The sequence below is a fragment of the Pogona vitticeps genome, chromosome 9 (genome assembly GCF_051106095.1).
Source record: "Pogona vitticeps strain Pit_001003342236 chromosome 9, PviZW2.1, whole genome shotgun sequence".
Taxonomy (NCBI): domain Eukaryota; kingdom Metazoa; phylum Chordata; class Lepidosauria; order Squamata; family Agamidae; genus Pogona; species Pogona vitticeps.
Window position 1 is genome coordinate 15,729,083 of NC_135791.1, and position 18,638 is coordinate 15,747,720.

At 42.6% G+C, this 18,638-nt stretch overlaps 1 protein-coding gene across 2 annotated transcripts in view; it reads left to right on the forward strand.

The window, feature by feature from the left end:
- Positions 1-18,638, forward strand: part of THEMIS2 (thymocyte selection associated family member 2) — a 23,196-nt gene continuing 4,558 nt past the window's right edge. Inside the window, exons 1-4 of one of the 2 annotated variants that reach the window (XM_072980113.2) lie at positions 1-111; positions 13,470-13,610; positions 14,697-14,927; positions 16,038-17,065. In XM_072980113.2, the coding sequence (XP_072836214.2) occupies positions 13,523-13,610; positions 14,697-14,927; positions 16,038-17,065 (1,347 nt within the window). In that variant the 5' untranslated portion in view covers positions 1-111; positions 13,470-13,522. Of the gene's footprint in view, positions 112-1,922; positions 2,154-13,469; positions 13,611-14,696; positions 14,928-16,037; positions 17,066-18,638 lie in introns of those variants that run through there. The other variant, XM_020810530.3, reaches the window with a different exon arrangement.

Genomic DNA, 18,638 nt, shown 5'->3' on the forward strand with positions numbered 1-18,638 from the left:
ACTAAAATGGCCATTGCCCCTCAGCATCTACCATTCAAGTTTACTTAACAGGCCATCCTCAAGTCCCTGCTGAGAAGGACAAGAAAACATTGTGCCATATCAGAGTGAAAGGTATCCCACTAATTATGAAGAATAATGATACTTTGACAGAACAATCCAGCATATTTCTGAGCTAGAGGTCCACCATGGGAAGAAATTTGAGTTTTCAAAAATTCCATTCGCTTTCATCACCAAGCCAGTTCTACAGAGCTGAAGAAGCTTCTGTTCAGGACATATCCAAAGAACACATTTTAGAGAGGCGGTGTGGGGTAATGGTTAAAGCACTGAAGTAGGACTGGGGACATCTAGTTTCAAACCTGCAGTCGGACCCAAAACTCCCCAGGTGGTTTCAGAACATTGACACACACTGTTTCACACATAACTACTAGCCTGCTTGAGTGTGCTGTGCTACAGCTCCCACTTCCTCTTACTATTGGCTAAAATGATCAGAGTTGATGAGAGGTGGAATCAGAGGAGGATACATTTCCTAGCCTACCATAGTATTTAGAGCTGAACTAGATTCAGATTCAATGATAGAATTTACTGCTTGTTTTTGGCTGTGGCAGCCATTTAGAAATTGCCAAAAAAAAGGATTATGATTAATTTTGAAATAGAAGACATGTGGCCATAATGAAACAAAACTATGACTAGACAACCTGCTTCACAGCCTGTTGTTGGTGTATTATTAATAATCACCTTTCAGTAGGGATCATCTCTAGGCAGAGAAGAGTGGGACATTACGGGTGACGTGGTCTGTGTCCTCCAAAGCAATGGTCCCCAACCTTTTTGACACCAGGGACTGGTTTAGTTGACCATTCTCCCAAGGATGGGGGAGGGGGGAGAGGAGTAATTGTTATGCAATAGTTTGTTGGAGGATAGCTTTGAATCGAACTCATGAGCAGGAGGTGAGCTGCAATGGCCTAGAGGGGCGGGGTAAAAATCAAATAAATAAATAAATGGAAGATCTGCCTCCTGTCAGATCAGCAGTGGCGTTAGAACCTAATAGGAGTGTGCTGACAGGAGGTGGAGCTTTGCTTGCTGCTCACTGGGCCAAGGGTTGGGAACCCCTGCTCCAAAGCTTTGAGAGTGCAACACAGGTCCTTAATGGGGAGACAGCTATCCTTAGTCAGGTGATTCCAATGTTCCAGGGCTTGGTTGGCATGATTGAGGGTATAATGAGGGGGTAGACCAGTTGGATGGGAAATTCCACAGAGGTAGAACAGCATTTTTGTAGCCTGATACGGTGACCCTGGCCTTTAGGATCTGCTTCACTACAGGTTGCATCTCGTGGAAGAAACAGTACATTCTTACAGCCGTTTTGGACCCCTGAATTAAACAGTGGGCAATGGATATTAAGCAGCAGCAAGGGGGGGGGCAATGCCAACTGACCTTCCATCACATGTAGCAGAAGCAAGTGAATAAGGTCCAGCTAATAATGAGGGGGGGGGGTCACACACAGTATGAAAAAACTAGCAGTGATCATAGCACCCCAAATAGCAGTACCAGCAGTTATATTCTAGAGTCCAACTCCCTCATCCCTGCAAAAACAGGACAGGTTTTCAGGGACACTGTCTTAATTAGCATGTCAGGGACCTGTCCTCCAGAGACACCACCCAGGAGGAAGTACGAGGCAGAGGCTTACATGCAGGAGCTCTGCAAGCCTGAAGATATTAATACCTTGTCATATTTGATGGGAAGGAATCTGCAAAGCTCTCCTCCAGCACCACATTTCAAATTAATCATTTTTTTCTGACCATACTACTAGTCTAAAATGGTCTTTGGTGTGATCAGACAGAATGACATCCCATATCTGTGACCATGGGTGCAAAGTCACCATAATAAGCTGGCCCTTCCTCTGTATGGCATCCTTTCTCCTGCTAGGCGAGCTCCTATCTGCCTATCTCACAGACCACAGAAAAGAGGAAGGGAAAGCTGCAGCTGTGTTTCCACTTCAGTAGCATAGCTGTTCTGTGTTGCCTCTCAGTGTTCAACGTTCTGCAGTGGCAACACAACCAGAGCTATGGAATCTGTTTCCTTCCAGCATTATATCTGCAGTCTGGATCTCAATTTCCTTCCTAGAGTGGTAAAGATCTGCTCTGGAGTCTACTTCCAAGGTGAGTTCAACCTGCTCCCCTCTTGCTAAGATCAGAGAAACTGAAGGCGTGTAACAGAGCTTCAAGGAAATTCAGGTTGCGTCTGTGTGTTGTGATGGGATAATACAATCATTACTAAGCTAGAGACGTACTGTCTAAACAGAAAGCTGTAGAACCTGGAAAGGCTGCTTTTTGGGACTGCAGCTCCCAGAATCCCAATGGTCCTACTGGAAGGTCTTGCCCGAAAAGGATCTGCCTGCTGCACTACTGTTTCGGAAAACGGAACGGTTGTGTTGCTCGTTGAGAAATAGTTGTGTGTAACGACAAAATCTCTTTACAAAGGGTTTGTTATATATTCTGTGACTGAATGGGATATTATAGCCATAATGGAGCATTTATTGCAATCCCCTTGACTAGAAAGTCAGTGTAAAAAGGCACATGACATTTACTGAGTTCCTGAAAGGGTGCATAAAGGGTTCTGCTTTCTTTTTTTTGTCACAAGCACTGCAATTAATGATGTCCCATTAACTTGATTCTGACTTATGGTTCCCTTCCTGGGGTTTTCTAGGCATAAAGTACCAAGAAATCACTTAACAAGTTCCTTCTAGTGGTGCCCTGGGACCATGCAGCTTACCCAGGGTGCCACAAGGTATGGACCCCCCCCCCCCATCAGCTTCACACACTCCAGGCCATCTCAGCTGGCTCCTCTCCTGTACAGGATTTGAATTTCCCGCCCCAGGATCTGCGACCAGGCACTCCAATCCACTCATCTATGCCAGCTCACTAGCACTATAGGAGCAGGTGACATAGGTCTTGAATTAAGACTTATAAAGGGAAAGAACACAGTCACAGTGTGGTAGAGTCTCAAAGCATTAGCAATAAAGACGAACTGCGGACACAGCAATCTAAATCGGCCTTTCCCACCTTAGTGTCCTTTGGGTATGCACCTTTTCCTGGGTTAAATAAGGTATTGCTCTAAAGTCAGTGGTCACTGAGTGCAAATTCCTCCCAGCAGAGTATTGTGGGATGGAACTGCTTCTACAAGGATTTCTGTTACACAAGTGGTGATCTGTTGGATAGCTCAGTGTTTTAGGAGCCAGAGGTTGGGAATTTGATTCCTCGCCTTGACAGAGGATGGACCTGATGATACATAGGGTCCCTTCCAGCCCTGTAGTCTTAAGATTATTATCTCTGGGAGAAAATATTCCCTGCACTCGTGCAATAGCAACGGTAGCACAAGGGAGGCAATTTCCTATTGCTGCACTAGTGGGACTTCCAGAAGCTCAGCAAGACACTGGATAGTACTTGGAAAGGTTCTTCTGGATTTCAACTACCAGAGTCCCCTTGCCATGCCACCTTTGCTGTCAGTGAGTTTCGGGAAATTATGGGATTGTCAGAGGTTAAGCAAGCATTTGTCAGTGCTGGTTTTGTGATACTTGTTTAGAATCTTAGAGGAATTGTCAGGGACCTTGAAGATCATCTCATCTCATACCACCTGCCAATGGCTGATCAGCGACCGTCTGGTTTCTCTCTAGCAAAGGAGAAGCCAGCACCATCTGAGGTAGCCTGTTCCATTGTACCATTTGGAAGGTCTCCCCTCACCTCCACCGTTCAGTTGAAATCTCCATCTTTTAATTTGAAGTAGTTGTTCCAGAACCACCTCCTAGAGCAGTAGAAAGCAACATACTGCGTGAAAATGCTTTAAATATTTGGCAAGAATTATAAAATGGAGATTTTCATTTTTTGGCAAGGCCATATTTTAGAAATCTGAACTCTCAGTATGCTCCATCAAGCACAGCTCTCATGCTAGCTGAGAGTTTCTGGGGGAAATGGAGTCCATAAAAGTAACCTTTCCAATTCTGGCCCTTTATCAGCAGGTATATCATGCCTGACATTTGTTTTTATTTTACTCCCTGTTGCTATTTTATTACATCACCAGATACTGCAAATATTTATTGAAGTCTCTGCACTGGAAAAAGGAAAATATAAGGCCCAAAGGTGCAAACATACAGATAAAGGAGTTTTGAAAAGTGGGAACTAGCCATGCCATTGGGGAAACAAACACTCTGAGGGCATTAAAAACAGGAAGTTTGCAAAGCAAATAGTATATCATATAAGCTATCTTGACAGAGGGGCCTCATTTTCTATCTCTTACCAGTCAACAGGAAACAGAGAGAAGTGTTCATAATAGAAGACAGCAACTACGTGTATGCAAATTACAAGAAAAAAAACACCCAACAACCTAGAAGTACACACCATGTGTGATAAAGCAAGGACAAATTGTGGGACAGTAACATTTTGGGACCTGTATTTCTCAATCTTTTGACAACCAGGGATTCTGAGAGAGTTTTTTCCAAGCTCCTAAGAGGACCACAGCTGGCCCTTACCTCAGGCACCAAAATGTCTTGATCTAGCCCTAGTGATCCTAGTAACACTGGGATGTCATTGTTTTGTGATTCCCTTGCTGAATATGGAATTTGGATCAAAGATAGTAGTTGTCTATTGACAAGACCACCAGCCAAAAACTGTAGGAAAGAGAACTGACTTTCATAAAATAGCCCATGCTATTTAGAAATAATACATTATTTGTTAATAATTTGGACAGAATTGGAATACATCTCACTTGAGTGAGGAAAACACTAATCCAGTGACTTCTGTTACTGCTAAATCTACTGACCATGTGCTGGTCATTGTGATTGGACAACTTTATGTTCTCCTATTTCTTCTTTTATCCATAAATTTGAGGTGAAGCCATTCAAATAGAGGACCCCTTCAACTGGAGGATTGTTTGCTTGCAGCTCTTTTAACTGATGACTATCCTCTCTGAAAGAGGACATGTGATCCCCTTACTAGATATTGTTCAGCTTGAGGAGGTTGGGAAAAAAGGAACAGAAAGGGGATCTGAAAGAAAATGGAAGGCTAGATGATAACTAATTATCCAGCACAAATCAGGAGGTTTGGGATTAGTCTTGGATTGTGGTGTGTGGGTGTTATGTCTTTTATTTCTGCCTACTTGTTTCATTGCGTCACTGTCATGGTCCCTTTTTTCTTAATTTTTTTCTATTCTGGGTATAGTGCTGAAATGGTTATATGGACCATCTTCCTCCAAGGGAACGCGAAAGCAAAAAGAAAACTAGAAGTTTTCTTTAAAAGATCTATTTTCAGTACGAGCTTTAGCTGATTACTTCATCAGACACATAGGTTGAATTCAAGTTGGTGCAACTACACTGTGCAAATTGTGGTGGTGGGTTATTCATTTTTCTTTTAATTTAAAACTTCCTATTTCCCACCTGCCAAGTGATTGGGACTGCCAGTGGTGATCTGGTGGCAATTTTCTGAAATTAAAGTTTACCCCCTCCCATCTCAAGTCTCCCAGGCTTCCCCAGGGCAAAAGGGATCCCTATGAAGTCTTGGAACCTGATTGGGGATGGGGGGGGAGGAAGCTTTAAATTAGATGAAAATTAAAATTAACTTTACAGGGTGATGACATCATCACCACAGTTCTGCAACAGGATTTCAGCCACAGTGTACAATATTTAACTACAAATTTCTATACATGATGTACCCTGTGTCCCTGAAAATAAGCCCTAACCTGAAAATAAGCCCTAGTAGGATTGTTCAGGATGCTCGTAATATAAGCCCTATCCCCCAAAAAAGCCCCAGTTAAGTGAAACCCTGCCCTCCACCATTGTGCAGGATTGTGCAGCAACCAGAAGATGACATGACTGTAAAATAAAACATCCCCTGAAAATAAACCCTGATGTGTTTTTGGAGCAAAAAAAATAATATAATATCCTGTCTTATTTTTGGGAAAACATGGTACATTGTTGTAAGATGTGGAGACCAGATGCAGAGGATGCAGGTGCACAGGTAATGAACTTTCAAACTGACAATAGTATTAATACAGGGAGTGAGCTGTCAGAAGTCTTACATAGAGATCTTGGCCATAGGTAGAGTGATTATGTCTGCCACATTAACTGTGATCAAAATGCAAAGCAATATGCTTGTTTTTTTTTCTGAATCAACTTCTGATTGTCATGCTGGAAACTTGCTAAAGCAGTGTTCCCCAACCTTGGGCCTCCAGATGTTTTTGGACTCCAACTCCCAGAAGCCTTCACCACCACCTCTGCTGGCTAGGATTTCTGGGAGCTGAAATCCAAGAACATCTGGAGGCCCAAGGTTGGGGACCACTGTGGTAAAGGAAAGCACTGGCCATGGTGCTGTCATATTGATGTGGAGATACAGCTGGCATTTAGGTGTGCAGCAGAGTCTAAGCAGGCATAGACCAGCAACCCAAAGATTGCAAGATATAAGTATTATTGTTAAGAATGGTCCGTAGTTTATTGGTGACCCATAAATATGAATGGTCTCATTTGGAAATTGTAGGTGACTACCAATTGTGTTTTGTTACTTTATCTTTTATATACTGCATTTTTCCGTGTATAAGATGCCCCCATGTACAAGACGCCCCCCTTTTCCAACCCAAAATTAAGAAATCTAAGTGGGGCCTAGCAAGTGTAGGGGGAAAGGGATCAAAGTGCTGCAGGATCGCTTTGATCCCTGCTTTCTCCCTTCATGCTTAGCAAAAGGAGGGGGAAAGGGATCAAAGCAATCCCGCAACTGCATGATCATTTTGATCACTTTCCCCCTTACAGAGCCACGGGATTGCTTTGAGTCTTTCCCCCCTCCTTTTGTTAAGCCCCATGGGACTTAGCAAGCAGAGGGGAAAGCAGGGATCAAAGCGATCCTGCAGCGCTTTGATCCCTACTTTCCTTTTGCTAAGGATTAGCAAGTGGAGTGGAAAGCAGGGATCAAATCCCTGCAGGAACAATTTGATCCCTGCTTTCCCCACCACTTGCTTTTGTACTCTCCTCAGCTTACTTCTGTGTATAAGACAACCCTCAATTTTTAGTTTAAAAATTTTAGACAAATGTATAGTCTTATACACTGAAAAATACAGTATTTATTGTAACTGCCTGTTCCTTGGTATCTGTCTTCCCTGTCTCTTTCTTTCACCTCACTGAGTAGGTATGATAATTAAAGAACACTTGTTGTAAATCCATTAATGTTAAATGTCTGTCTGGAGAGTTTTGGAAGAGGCATTTTTATCAGAAGGCTTGGCTACAGACAGTAGCTTTTGTGGTATGTCTGGAAACCAGAGGCACATAATTTCTATAACACACAATTATATGCAGCAATCAACAATATTTTAATGGAATGTAGTGCTTATGCCTGTTGCAGACAAACAATGCACCTGTTAGAATTTATTTTTATTAATCAAGGCATGTATTAATAACAGGCACATAGGAATTAGTTTGATTTAGCTTGCAAAGTTTGAGCTTCTGAATGAGATGTTATTGAGAAACTGTTGCAGAGATCTCAAAATTAACCACAGAGATTCGTCACTCCATGTATTAAAAAGAGGAACTTACAAGTCAGCCCCAAGCCACAAAACAAACTGTCTAAAATGCATTCCAATTTAGATTGGAAAGTCCCAATTTGTAGTTGATAATGTATACGTGAAATGATGTATGTGGTTGACCCATGTTCTGTTCAGGGTATAAAAATCTGAGATTTTGAGTGGATACTGCCTTTGCCCAGATTGGATTTGAGGCATTGGGCTTTATGTGCTATCATCTTGATTTTTAGATTAGTTGTTTTGTTATATATATATTTCATATATATTTTTGGTTTGGGTAGGATTTGGCTGTTCTTTGTATTCTTATTTTACTGCTGGAATCCTGGAAACCACCCAGAGTAGTGGCAAGGCCAGAGGATGGTACTGGATAAAAATTAAACCAACCAACCAACCAACCAATCAATTTTTGCCTGCTTTGCTCTTTCAGAGATTTATTATGATTTATTATTTTAATTTTCCCCCTGACATGCCTGTTGTTTAGATGGGTCTAGATTCAGGTTAATTGTAAGGTGAAAGTTTATATATATATATTCATTTATTTAATTATTTAATTATTAATTAAATTTAATTTATATGCCGCCCACACTACCCAAAGATCTCTGGGCGGCTTACAACATTTAAAATACAATAAAATTTAGAACAATTTAAATATATATAAAAATTGCCATCGGACCCACAGCTAATATTATTTCAATTAAAAGCCTTCTGGAACAGGAAGGTTTTGACCTGGCGCCGAAATGTCATCAACGTCACGCCAGACAAATCTCAGTTGGGAGGGCATTCCATAGTCTGGGGGCAGCTGCCGAAAAGGCCCATTCTCTACAAGCCCTCCCTCTTATCTCCTTAAGGGACGGCTCTTTCAAAAGGACCCCCTGGCTAGATCTTAACTGCCGGGTAGGTTCATATGGAAGGAGGCGGTCCTTCAGGTATCCAGGGCCCAAGCCGTTTAGGGCTTTATATGTCGAAACAAGCACTTTGAATTGGGCTCAGGCAGCAGAATTGGCTTGATATGTTCCCTGGCGGCTGCACCACTCACCAGCCACGCAGCTCGATTCTGGACCAGTTGCAGTCGCCGGACCGTCTTCAAAGGCAGCCCCATGTAAAGCGCATTGCAGTAATCTATGTGGGATGTTACCAGTGCGTGTGTAACTGTCATGAGACTCTGCTCGTCAAGGTAGGGCCGTAGCTGCTATAATTTCTGCAGCTGAAGGAAGGCGCCCCTGGCCACCGAGTCCATCTGGGCTTCCAGGAGCACCCCCAAGCTGCAGACCCTGTCCCTTAGGGGGAGTGTAACCCCATTCAGGGCAGGGAAATGGCCCTCCAACCTGTCCGGCGAAGCACCCACTAACATTACTTCCGTCTTGTCTGGATTGAGTTTCAATTTATTAACCCTCATCCAGTCCATTATCAGGTCCAGACACGAGTTCAGCACAGAAACTGCCTCACCTGGATTGGTGGAAAATGAGAGGTAGAGCTGAGTATCGCCAGCATATTGCTGAGCCCTCAGCCCAAAACTCCTGATGACCTCTCCCAGCGGTTTCATGTAGATGTTGAACAGCATGGGGGACAGTATTGAGCCCTGAGGAACCCCATGACATAACTGCCATGGGGCAGAGCAACTGTCCCCCAGCACCACCCTCTGGACATGGTCAGCCAGGAAGGAGCGGAACTGCCATAAAACAGTGCCCCCAACTCCCAACCCAGCCAGCCTATCCAAAAGGACACCATGGTCGATGGTGTCGAAAGCCGCTGAGATGTCCAGGAGTATCAACAGGGTCACACTCCCCCTGTCTCTCTCCCGGCAAAGGTCATCGTACAGGGTGACCAAGGCAGTCTCCGTACCAAAACCCAGCCTGAAACCCGATTGAAATAGATCCAGAAAATCCGTTTCATCCAGCAGTGCCTGGAGTTGCCCGGCCACAAGCCGCTCCAACACTTTGCCCAAATAAGGGAGGTTCGCCACTGGTCAGTAGTTGACCACCAGCCTTGGGTCCAGGTTAGGCTTTTTAAGGAATGGTCGAATTACCGCCTCTTTTGAGGCGGTAGGGACCACTCCCTCTCTCAAAGAGGCGTTCATGGCCTCCTGGACCCAGGTGCAAATCCCCCTGGCTGATCTTCCAGTGGAGTGGTGGTAGAATGGACAGATCCAAGCACCCTGTCCACATCCTCAGGTCTCAACAATTGAAACTCATCCATTAATACTTGACCTAAGCATGGCGCACTGGACACATCCTCTGATTCTGCAGTAACTGGAGTCCAACCCACTGCAAATCTGAGCGATTTTCCCTCAAAATGGATGGCAAACTCATCACAGCGAGCTGATGAGCAGTCCGGGACCTCCACTGGATTTCCCAGTTGAAGAAGATCCCGGACCCCCCGAAAGAGCTCTGCTGGACGACATTCTGAGGAAGCAATACGGCTGGAGAAATATTGCCGTTTTGCCAGCTGTATTGCCACGAAATAGGCCCGATAATGGGCTCTAAGTCGTGCTCGATCGGACTCCCAGTGGGATTTCCTCCACCTGCGCTCCAGCCGTCTCCCCTCTCGCTTCATCGCCCGCAGTTCAGAAGTATACCAGGGAGCTGTCTGGGCTCTGGTATACTTCTGAACTGAGAGGGCGCTTAGGCGCAATCGTGTCAACTGCCCGGGTCATCTCCCTATTCCATAGGGAGACCTGAGCTTCGACAGGAGCGCCGACCATATCAGATGGATAATCCCCCAGAGCATTCAGGAATCCATCTGGATCCATTAGTCTCCGGGGGTGGATCATTTTACTAGATCCCCCACCCTAGCCAGGGGAGAAGAAGCTAATAGACTAAACTTGACCAGGAAGTGGTCTGACCATGACAATGGGGTCACAACCAGCCCCTCCACATCCAAACCACCATCTTCCAGTCCCGTTGAGAAAACCAGGTCCAAGGTTATTGAAGTTCTGGTGGAATTTTTCAAGTGAAGGCATTCCATGAATCCTGATGACAAATACAGTATATCATAAATGCATCTAAAGCTAGAAGAGAGGCTTTTGAGTGCATGAGCTGGGGAAGCACTGTTCCAGGTCAGCCATGAGCATGTTGGTGTACAGTGGAGCCCATAGCCATGCCACTGATGTGAAGAGATGTGGATAGGTGTGCTATGTCAATATTCAGAATGGTATTTTTGATGGCTCATAGTCCCTCCTTAGGTGAGATGCTGTCATAAAGCACTTTTGCATTCGTTGTGGCTAAAATGTTCTCATCTAGAAGGTTGTAAGTGAACTGCAGTTTTCCTCAGGAAGTCTGTTGCATCGCTGTTGTAGGTAGGCGTACTGATGGTATATGATTTGAGAATAGTGGCTCTATATCCAGACAGCCCAGCAGTGACAGTGCCAATGCTTGAGGCAATGGACTTTCCAGGAATAGCCAATTACCCATTATTTTGGGAAGACTACAAAAGGACACTGTGGAAATTATTTGGTTCCCTCCAAAGTTGCCCAGGAAATAAGTCTGACTTTGTTATTAAGCACAATGAAGCAACTGCCTTATGCTGCAAATTTTATCATGAATGGGCAACATATTGCTGGACATGTACTTTGTTGTTACTCTGTTTTTACTGGATTTATTGTGTTTGTGGGATTTTCCACATCAGTGCCAAAATAAAATATCTAGCCATAGGACTATGCCACTTGAATAAGAGAAGGAGGATTTGATTCTCTGCCTCAGACAGCAAAATATCTCAGGTCTGACACAACAATAGGAATTCACATGGCCATGTATCCAGCTCACTACTTGACAGGAATTCTCTTGGCTAGGGTATGGTGGCGAACAGAATTCAAACTTGATCGAAGCTTATAGACTTTAGGTTTTAAAGACTTTAGTTCACAGATTTCCCCAAACCAGCATGACCACTAATCTCTTAGCGTGATGGCTCTGCTTCTTCTCCGCTCAGAGTGGTACAGATGTATCAGATGAGCGGGATATAAATCAAATAAATAAATAAATAAATAAATAAATTCTCTTTTTTTATTAGAAGCTCAAGGCCCTCCAGGTAGACCCATTTGTGAAATGGTGACTTGGACAGAGATATGTATGTAGGTATACATTTAAAATAAAGAAATAAGAGTCCCCTCAGCTCCTGTTCACTCCAGTAATTTGTTTCTGCTACCAGTACTAAGCACATAATCCTTCCACTGACATTAATTCATGCCTGGCTTTCCCATAAAGATGCATGCCTATTTTCAATGTACCAAGATTTATTCATTAGAACAGTTTAATTTAGATAAGAATGATGTCTTTTTATTGTTAGTGTAACTTGGAAAACTCTTGTTGGTCCACTCTTGTTGGTCAATCCGAAATTTACCTATAGCTTCTCTCTCTCAGGAGGCAACAAATCATCTTGGTAGCATAAGACTATATGCTTAACAAATGGCTTATTTTTCTCAGCCTTTTAGTATCAGCTGCCACTGGCAGCCACCTCACATTGTCTAATTCTAGGACTGGCCCTGCAATCAATCCTGATCTACCTGCACTCCTGCCTATCTTTGATTTAGGGCTTCAGTAAGTCAAACTTGGGGACGTAGTGGTGCTGCGGATTAAACCGCAGAAGCCTCTGTGCTGCAAGGTCAGAAGACCAGCCATCATAAGATCGAATCCATGCGATGGAGTGAGCTCCTGTCACTTGTCCCAGCTCCTGCCAACCTAGCAGTTCGAAAGCATGTAAAAATGAAAGTAGATCAATCCGTACCACCACGGTGGGAAGGTAACAGCGTTGCGTGTCTAGTTGCGCTGGCCACGTGACCACGGAAACTGTCTATGGACAAACACTGGCTCTATGGCTTGGAGATGGGGATGAGCATTGTGACCTGTGAGTCTTCTTACGGCAGAAGCTTTGATAGCAGCAGTGCAAAACCTGGGGAGGAAAAGTAACCTATGAACCCTCTGCAGATTCCAACAGAAGTACACACATTGTGTGCTGTAAAGCAAGGCACACTGGATGTGAATCCGAGCGTATATTGTGGGAATGGTTACTGTTGTTGGGTGCATTCTGCCACTTCTCCTGCAGCTCCAAAATTTAACTCCCTCTGGCCTTTATCTCCAGCTTCAGATTTTGGTGTGAAATATCAAGAGAATGGGCTGCTACTGGCCAAGCAATCCTAGCTGGGTTACTAGATGGCTGCTAGAAGTTCAAGCAGGACCACCTCCATTATTATGAGAGAAAACCAGCCCATGGTTTATTTAAATCTACATCCCGTATAGCTGTTTCATATATTAATCAGTAGAGTCTGTTAATTTACTACTAAATAAGTGTTTCCACCAGTTAGTAAAATAGTTGTGGGGTTTTTTAAAATCCAGCCATAACATTGCTTTCTGTTTGAAATCTGCTGTTTCTCTCATATTGTGTAAAGCTTCTTGCCTCATTTCTATTCTCGAAACACAAACTCAGTTTTTCAGAAGGAAGTTACCAGTTGATTGCTGAAAGAGGAAATACTGTACATATTAGGCTATGAGCCTTACTTACTTGGAGTGTCATTGAACTGAGTAGACTTGCTTCTGCATAGACATGCACAGGCTTCTGAGGTAAAGCTACAACCACATTATGAATTTCCTGTGAAATAGATGAGTTCCACAGAGTGTAGCAAGAGTTCAGTCTACAGCCTGGATTATTTTTTTAACTGGAAAGTCCAAGAAACCTCCAGTATTGGTTTCTGGGAACTGTAGTCCAAAAAAGTAACTTTTCCCTCTCTTTGGGAATTTAATTTCAATTAAATTTACTTAGAATTCCGCTACCAGAATTTATTATTTAGCATGTCTTCACCCTCATTTAAATTTGAGCAGGAAAAAAGAAAACCTAACAATATGCAATAAGCAATATAAACAAGATCTATTTTCCTTAAAAATAGATATTACTCCTGAGATAGTAATCAGTATCTTGTTATCTCACAGGGTCAGTTTATGAAATCTCTGGCAATGAGTGCTGCTTACCCACTGGAGACCTGATGAAAATTGTGAATGTTGAGCTCCAGAACATTAGCTGCAAGGATATGAAAAGCGGGCATGTTTTTCAGCTTCCACTGAATTTTAAAGGTATTCCCCTTATTATTATTATTATTATTATTATTATTATTATTATTATTATTATTATTATTATTATTATTATTATTATTATTATTATTATTATTATTATTATTATTATTATTATTATATACTACTTATCCAGCAATGAGATTTAGGTGGCATATGGAATTTATTTTTCACTTTATCTTCACTACAGCTCTGTTAAGTCACCTGATGAGTTTAACGGCTGGGGGGGAGGGAATTTGACTTCTCGTCTCAGAAGTCCCTGTCTAACCTTCTAACCACTACTGCCAGTGGCTTGTCTTAGCTTAGTGTTGGGACTGCACCCTGTGTTAAATGCCAAGGTGCACTACTTTACTTGTAGATTTTTTTATTGTGGAGAACAGGGTTAAACCTTCCCTGCCAATTTGCATTGCTTCAGACCTGGATACCACACCCTTTCTCAGAATTAAGAAAAGGAGGTTGTTTTGCATGCTACATATTTAAGGTAATTTATATTTATCTATTTATATTGGAGCAGCATGCTCTCTTAGCCATTAACTCTGTTAGTGGCCTTTTCTGAAACTTCCATTTCTCAGACGGTCGCCAAAATCTTATTGAGTTCTTATACTGACATAATGTAATGTAAATCTCATTTGTGAATTACCTTAAATTAAGAAGTTGAATACTGAGTGCACTACACCAAATGCCCACACCAACTTCATAACTTGTGACAATTCATCAATGAAATTTATGCCAATTGCTTTATGCTAGAAGTCATAACTAATAAGATTTTGGCCTCTGACCTGGGCAGATATGATTGTATTGTGCAGTTCCTTCTGATGCAAAGATAAAAAAAGAATTGGCTACCAATGGACTCAGATGACAGCAGGTGAAAAACTTTTTATGATATTTTTATAAAGCTCTTTGTTTTATCTTTGCTTTAACTTGACTTCTTTTTTTAAAAAGCTCATTATTACTTTCTGATGTCCCATTTTCTGCATTCGGTTTTTATTGCATTTTACCTTTAAAAAACGCTAGTACTGAAGAGTAGCATATACTGCATGTTCTAAAAATTAAAATAAAATATCTCGACTTGTAAATCCCATCCTTCAGGTCTGTTTCAGCCCATCTCAGAACCGCCTAGGAGAAAGCAGAAGAACCACTTTGGTCGAGCACTCTCCTTTTCCAAAACCAAATCATCTGACTGCCATCAGCAAAACCTCTGCACTCTCCAGGAAGTTTTACAGTCAGCATCCCTGAGTCGGAAGAGGCTGAAGTGCGCTGAGATTGGTCCAAATGAGCTTGAGCTCTATCCAGTGTATAATGTGGAAGCAATAATGCATTGTAAGTTGACACAGAACAATCTGAAAAGGTCAACAAACTCTACCCAGCTACAAGGACTGGGGATCACTGCACCCAAAAGACCAGCTAACAATACCCATCAATCACAGTGACAGATAATCTCTCCCTCTTATCACAACAATACACACACAACAAAAAACACGCTGATCACCACAAACCCATCTCCTGAAAAGGACAAAAGCTGATCCCACAGCCATAAATACTCAACTATCCAAACAAACTGCACCAGAGCACAGACAGAGTTCTGACTCCTGTCCTCTGAAGATGCCAGCCACAGAGACTGGTGAAACATTAGGAAGAACAATAGGCTCTTCAGAACACAGCCAAAGCGCCCAAAAAACCCACAACAACCAACTGTTGAGTCAGTTAATCTACTCTAGCTGGGAAGACCAATAGCGTACTGGCCAGTCAAATATAAAAGACTAACTAACAACCAATGCACAGCTGGAGAATTAAATAAATTAAATGTGTTGGTGTTCACCTTTGAAATTCAGGGCTTGAGAAAACAAGATGATTTGTTCCTAATATGACCATTTACACAATCATAAAAAAGAGGAAATCCATCATGAAAACAGGAACACATTGGTATAAAATTTGCAACTGATGATATATAGCATATAGAAAAAAGTATAGAAAAAATGTGATTTAACTCCTCCCTAATTAAGTTACTCATGAAAAAAATTCTAGACTCCTACATTGTAAGTTCAGGGCTCCTTATCTTTAAACCAGATTTGGACTGGCCAGGACTTCAAATAAAGGATTATCCTTAAGGCATAAAAGCAAAGAAAAAACAAGCACCTACTCTGGGGGGGGGGGGGAGAATTTTCTTTAATTTGGTGTTCCATTATTAAAAAGAAAAACAAAAAGACACATCACCTTCTCTTTCATAGCCTTTGACTGTCTCCTCAAAAATAGGGGGCAATATGGGGATATCTTGTATCTCAGATGGTGGCGGTTTTATGTTTGAAGACATAGTCTTTGGGACTCTTCTTGACCAGTGCTGGGACATGTTATTTTCTTGGATTAAAAGTTTCCAAATTTCCCAGCCATTATGGCTCTGCTCTGGATGACATTGTGCTTTCTCTCTTCCAGTTCGCAATGAAGTTGTGAAAATCAACTCAACACTGGATATTGAAGTTGTTGATGTCACCGAGGAGTCACAGCACATCCACTTCATCAAGCCTGTCATGTTGAGTGAGGTCCTGGTGATGGAGAAAGTAATGCCAGTAGAAGCTGAGGTCGTTGGAGCTCCAGAGAGCTCTCCTGTCTTCCGAAGTGATTGGATTTCTCATCTGTATAAAGGCACCAGGATTCACATTCACAGCAAAGTGATGGCCTGGAAGATCCTGGCCTCCTCCCACAAAGGGAAGGCACGCAACAGCCACTTCCTCATCTCCAGTAACTACAGAGGTTGTTTTCGCCAATGTCCACGCACTTTCTCTTCCACTTCAGAGTTAGTCCATGCCTTAACTATGACCAAGAAACTACAAGTGGTGGTCACTAAGGACTATGAGAGCAGTGATGGAGAATGCCCCTTGTTTAGCATAGGTGACCGGCTAGAGGTGCAAGGCCTCACTAGGGCCAGTGATCCATCAGCAACAGACACCCTGGTGTGCTACAGAAACAATGGAGATGATGATGGAGAACAAATCCAGGTGCCCTTGTTTTTAGAAGCTGGCTTTGTAGAAGATATCCGTGATAGAAGGAAATATACTATTACTGAGGTGATTGAGCTTTTCCATATGCCTTGTGAGGTAAAAGTGGTCACCAGTGACAGTGCTCTTGATCCACTCAGTGGCTTCTCTGTCCTTACCCTGGAGGCTCAGATCAAGGAACCTTTTCTCGCAGTTAGCCTGGCCGAGGAACCCCATCACACATTTGAAATTCCACCCCGGTGGATGGACATATCTGTTTTTTTCACTGGACATCCTCCAAAGGCCATACCGTCCACCAGCCCTCCCTGTGTAGAAGAATTGTCTGAAGTCTTTTACTACCAGTTGTTAAAGCAGCTGCCAAGCCACACACCTGCACCTCCCAGACCCCCTAAACGAAAGGACTCCAGACTTGATGGGTGTTCCCTGAACGCTGCAGAAAGGAAGAACACAGCCGATCACTCTGAGGTATGAGATAGGAGGGGATGGAGAAGAAATGGAGGTATATAGCCTCAAAAGCAGAAGCATCAGAAGTTGTCATAGATTAGAGATCCTATGGTAAGGTCCCCCAGATATTCTGTGTTCTGGTTCCTATCAGCCCTTGTCAATGTGGTCAGGTAATGAAGGTTTTAGTTCAAGGTAAGTTTAGTTTAGTTGATAGTCTGAAACCATGAACTGAATAATTTTTAAAAAATAAAAATTGGTCAGTCTTAAAAAAAGGTGTTCTTGACTGCTCAAGTGGCAAATGCTTAACCAAAATTAACTTATTTACTTCCTGTGTTTCAAACTGATTTTAGGAGGCATTCCCTCACCCATTGAGTACTTCATGCTTGTTTGCAGTACTCATATAGACACACACATATACATGCTCACACTCACTCTATTGGACCTTTAAAGGGAAAGGGCTAGCAGACCATAAAAAAACCCCAACCCAACCAACTTGTCTAACCAGCAAATCCTGTGACTGGTGCCCAGTATTTTAATACCTCCACGGTGCTTCTAGGGCCCTGATGTAGCACTGCTGCAGCTCAGATGGTTGTAGACGATGTGATGGTACTTCTAACCTGCAGTTATCCAACTCTCCGATAGCACCTTTCCTCCCCAGCCCTTTCTGAATTGGAGAAATTCAAGGAATGCACAAGGGTGAAAGAGACATTTCACTCAACTTCCGGACACGCAACTTTTTGAGATTGGGGCTTTTAAGAAATGAAAGTTCATCTATGTTCCGCACACACAGTAGCCCTGCCACCATTTTCACACACACTTTTGTACTTCAAATGACAGGAACTAGCAAAGTGGTTCAGACACCAGAAGTACCTTGATTTCCTCTGCACACAAAAAATACACTCAATTCCTAGATATGATTTTATGTGTTTTATTAAAAAGAAGAAAAAGGATCAGGGAAAATATTAAATGGTTACAAAACAGAAAAGATACTCAGTTTTCTTAGCAAAACTAGAACAAAATTCCAAGATTTTACAAAATCAACCTTGGATCTTTCAAATAAGATACACACTTGGGAAAATAAAAAAAAAACGAGCTTACTTATTCCTAACCCATGCTGTTGTTTGGACAAGGTCTACTTTTGTGTAGCAGACCCACCCCTGGAGAGCTAGAAAGGCATGTTACCCCTTATGTGAGGGTGCATACTTCTCCCTCCCAGTCCTGCATTTCTCCAGCTACTTTATATAGTCTTGTATTGCTATGGCTGGCCAAAGTGGATAATGGCTTGCCTTTTCTATTTCGATTTCACCAAGGATTTCTAACTCCCAATTATTAAAAACAACAAAATCTTCCTAAATTATGCTGCTCAAATGTTTGTGGTGACTAGGTGTGGATTTCTGTGACCCCTATTCAGTTGTAGTATCCTATTCACCTTTGTCTTCCTGGGTTCAGAATCACTTAATTCCAAGTGAACACCTCTTCCACCAGGCACTAAATGCCAAGCTTTAGTGAAAACAAAAACAGACGCCACGAGGCTAGATTCTGTTCTGAGGAACATTTTTTGCTAGTGGTTGCTTGTGGGATGACTGTGCTCAGT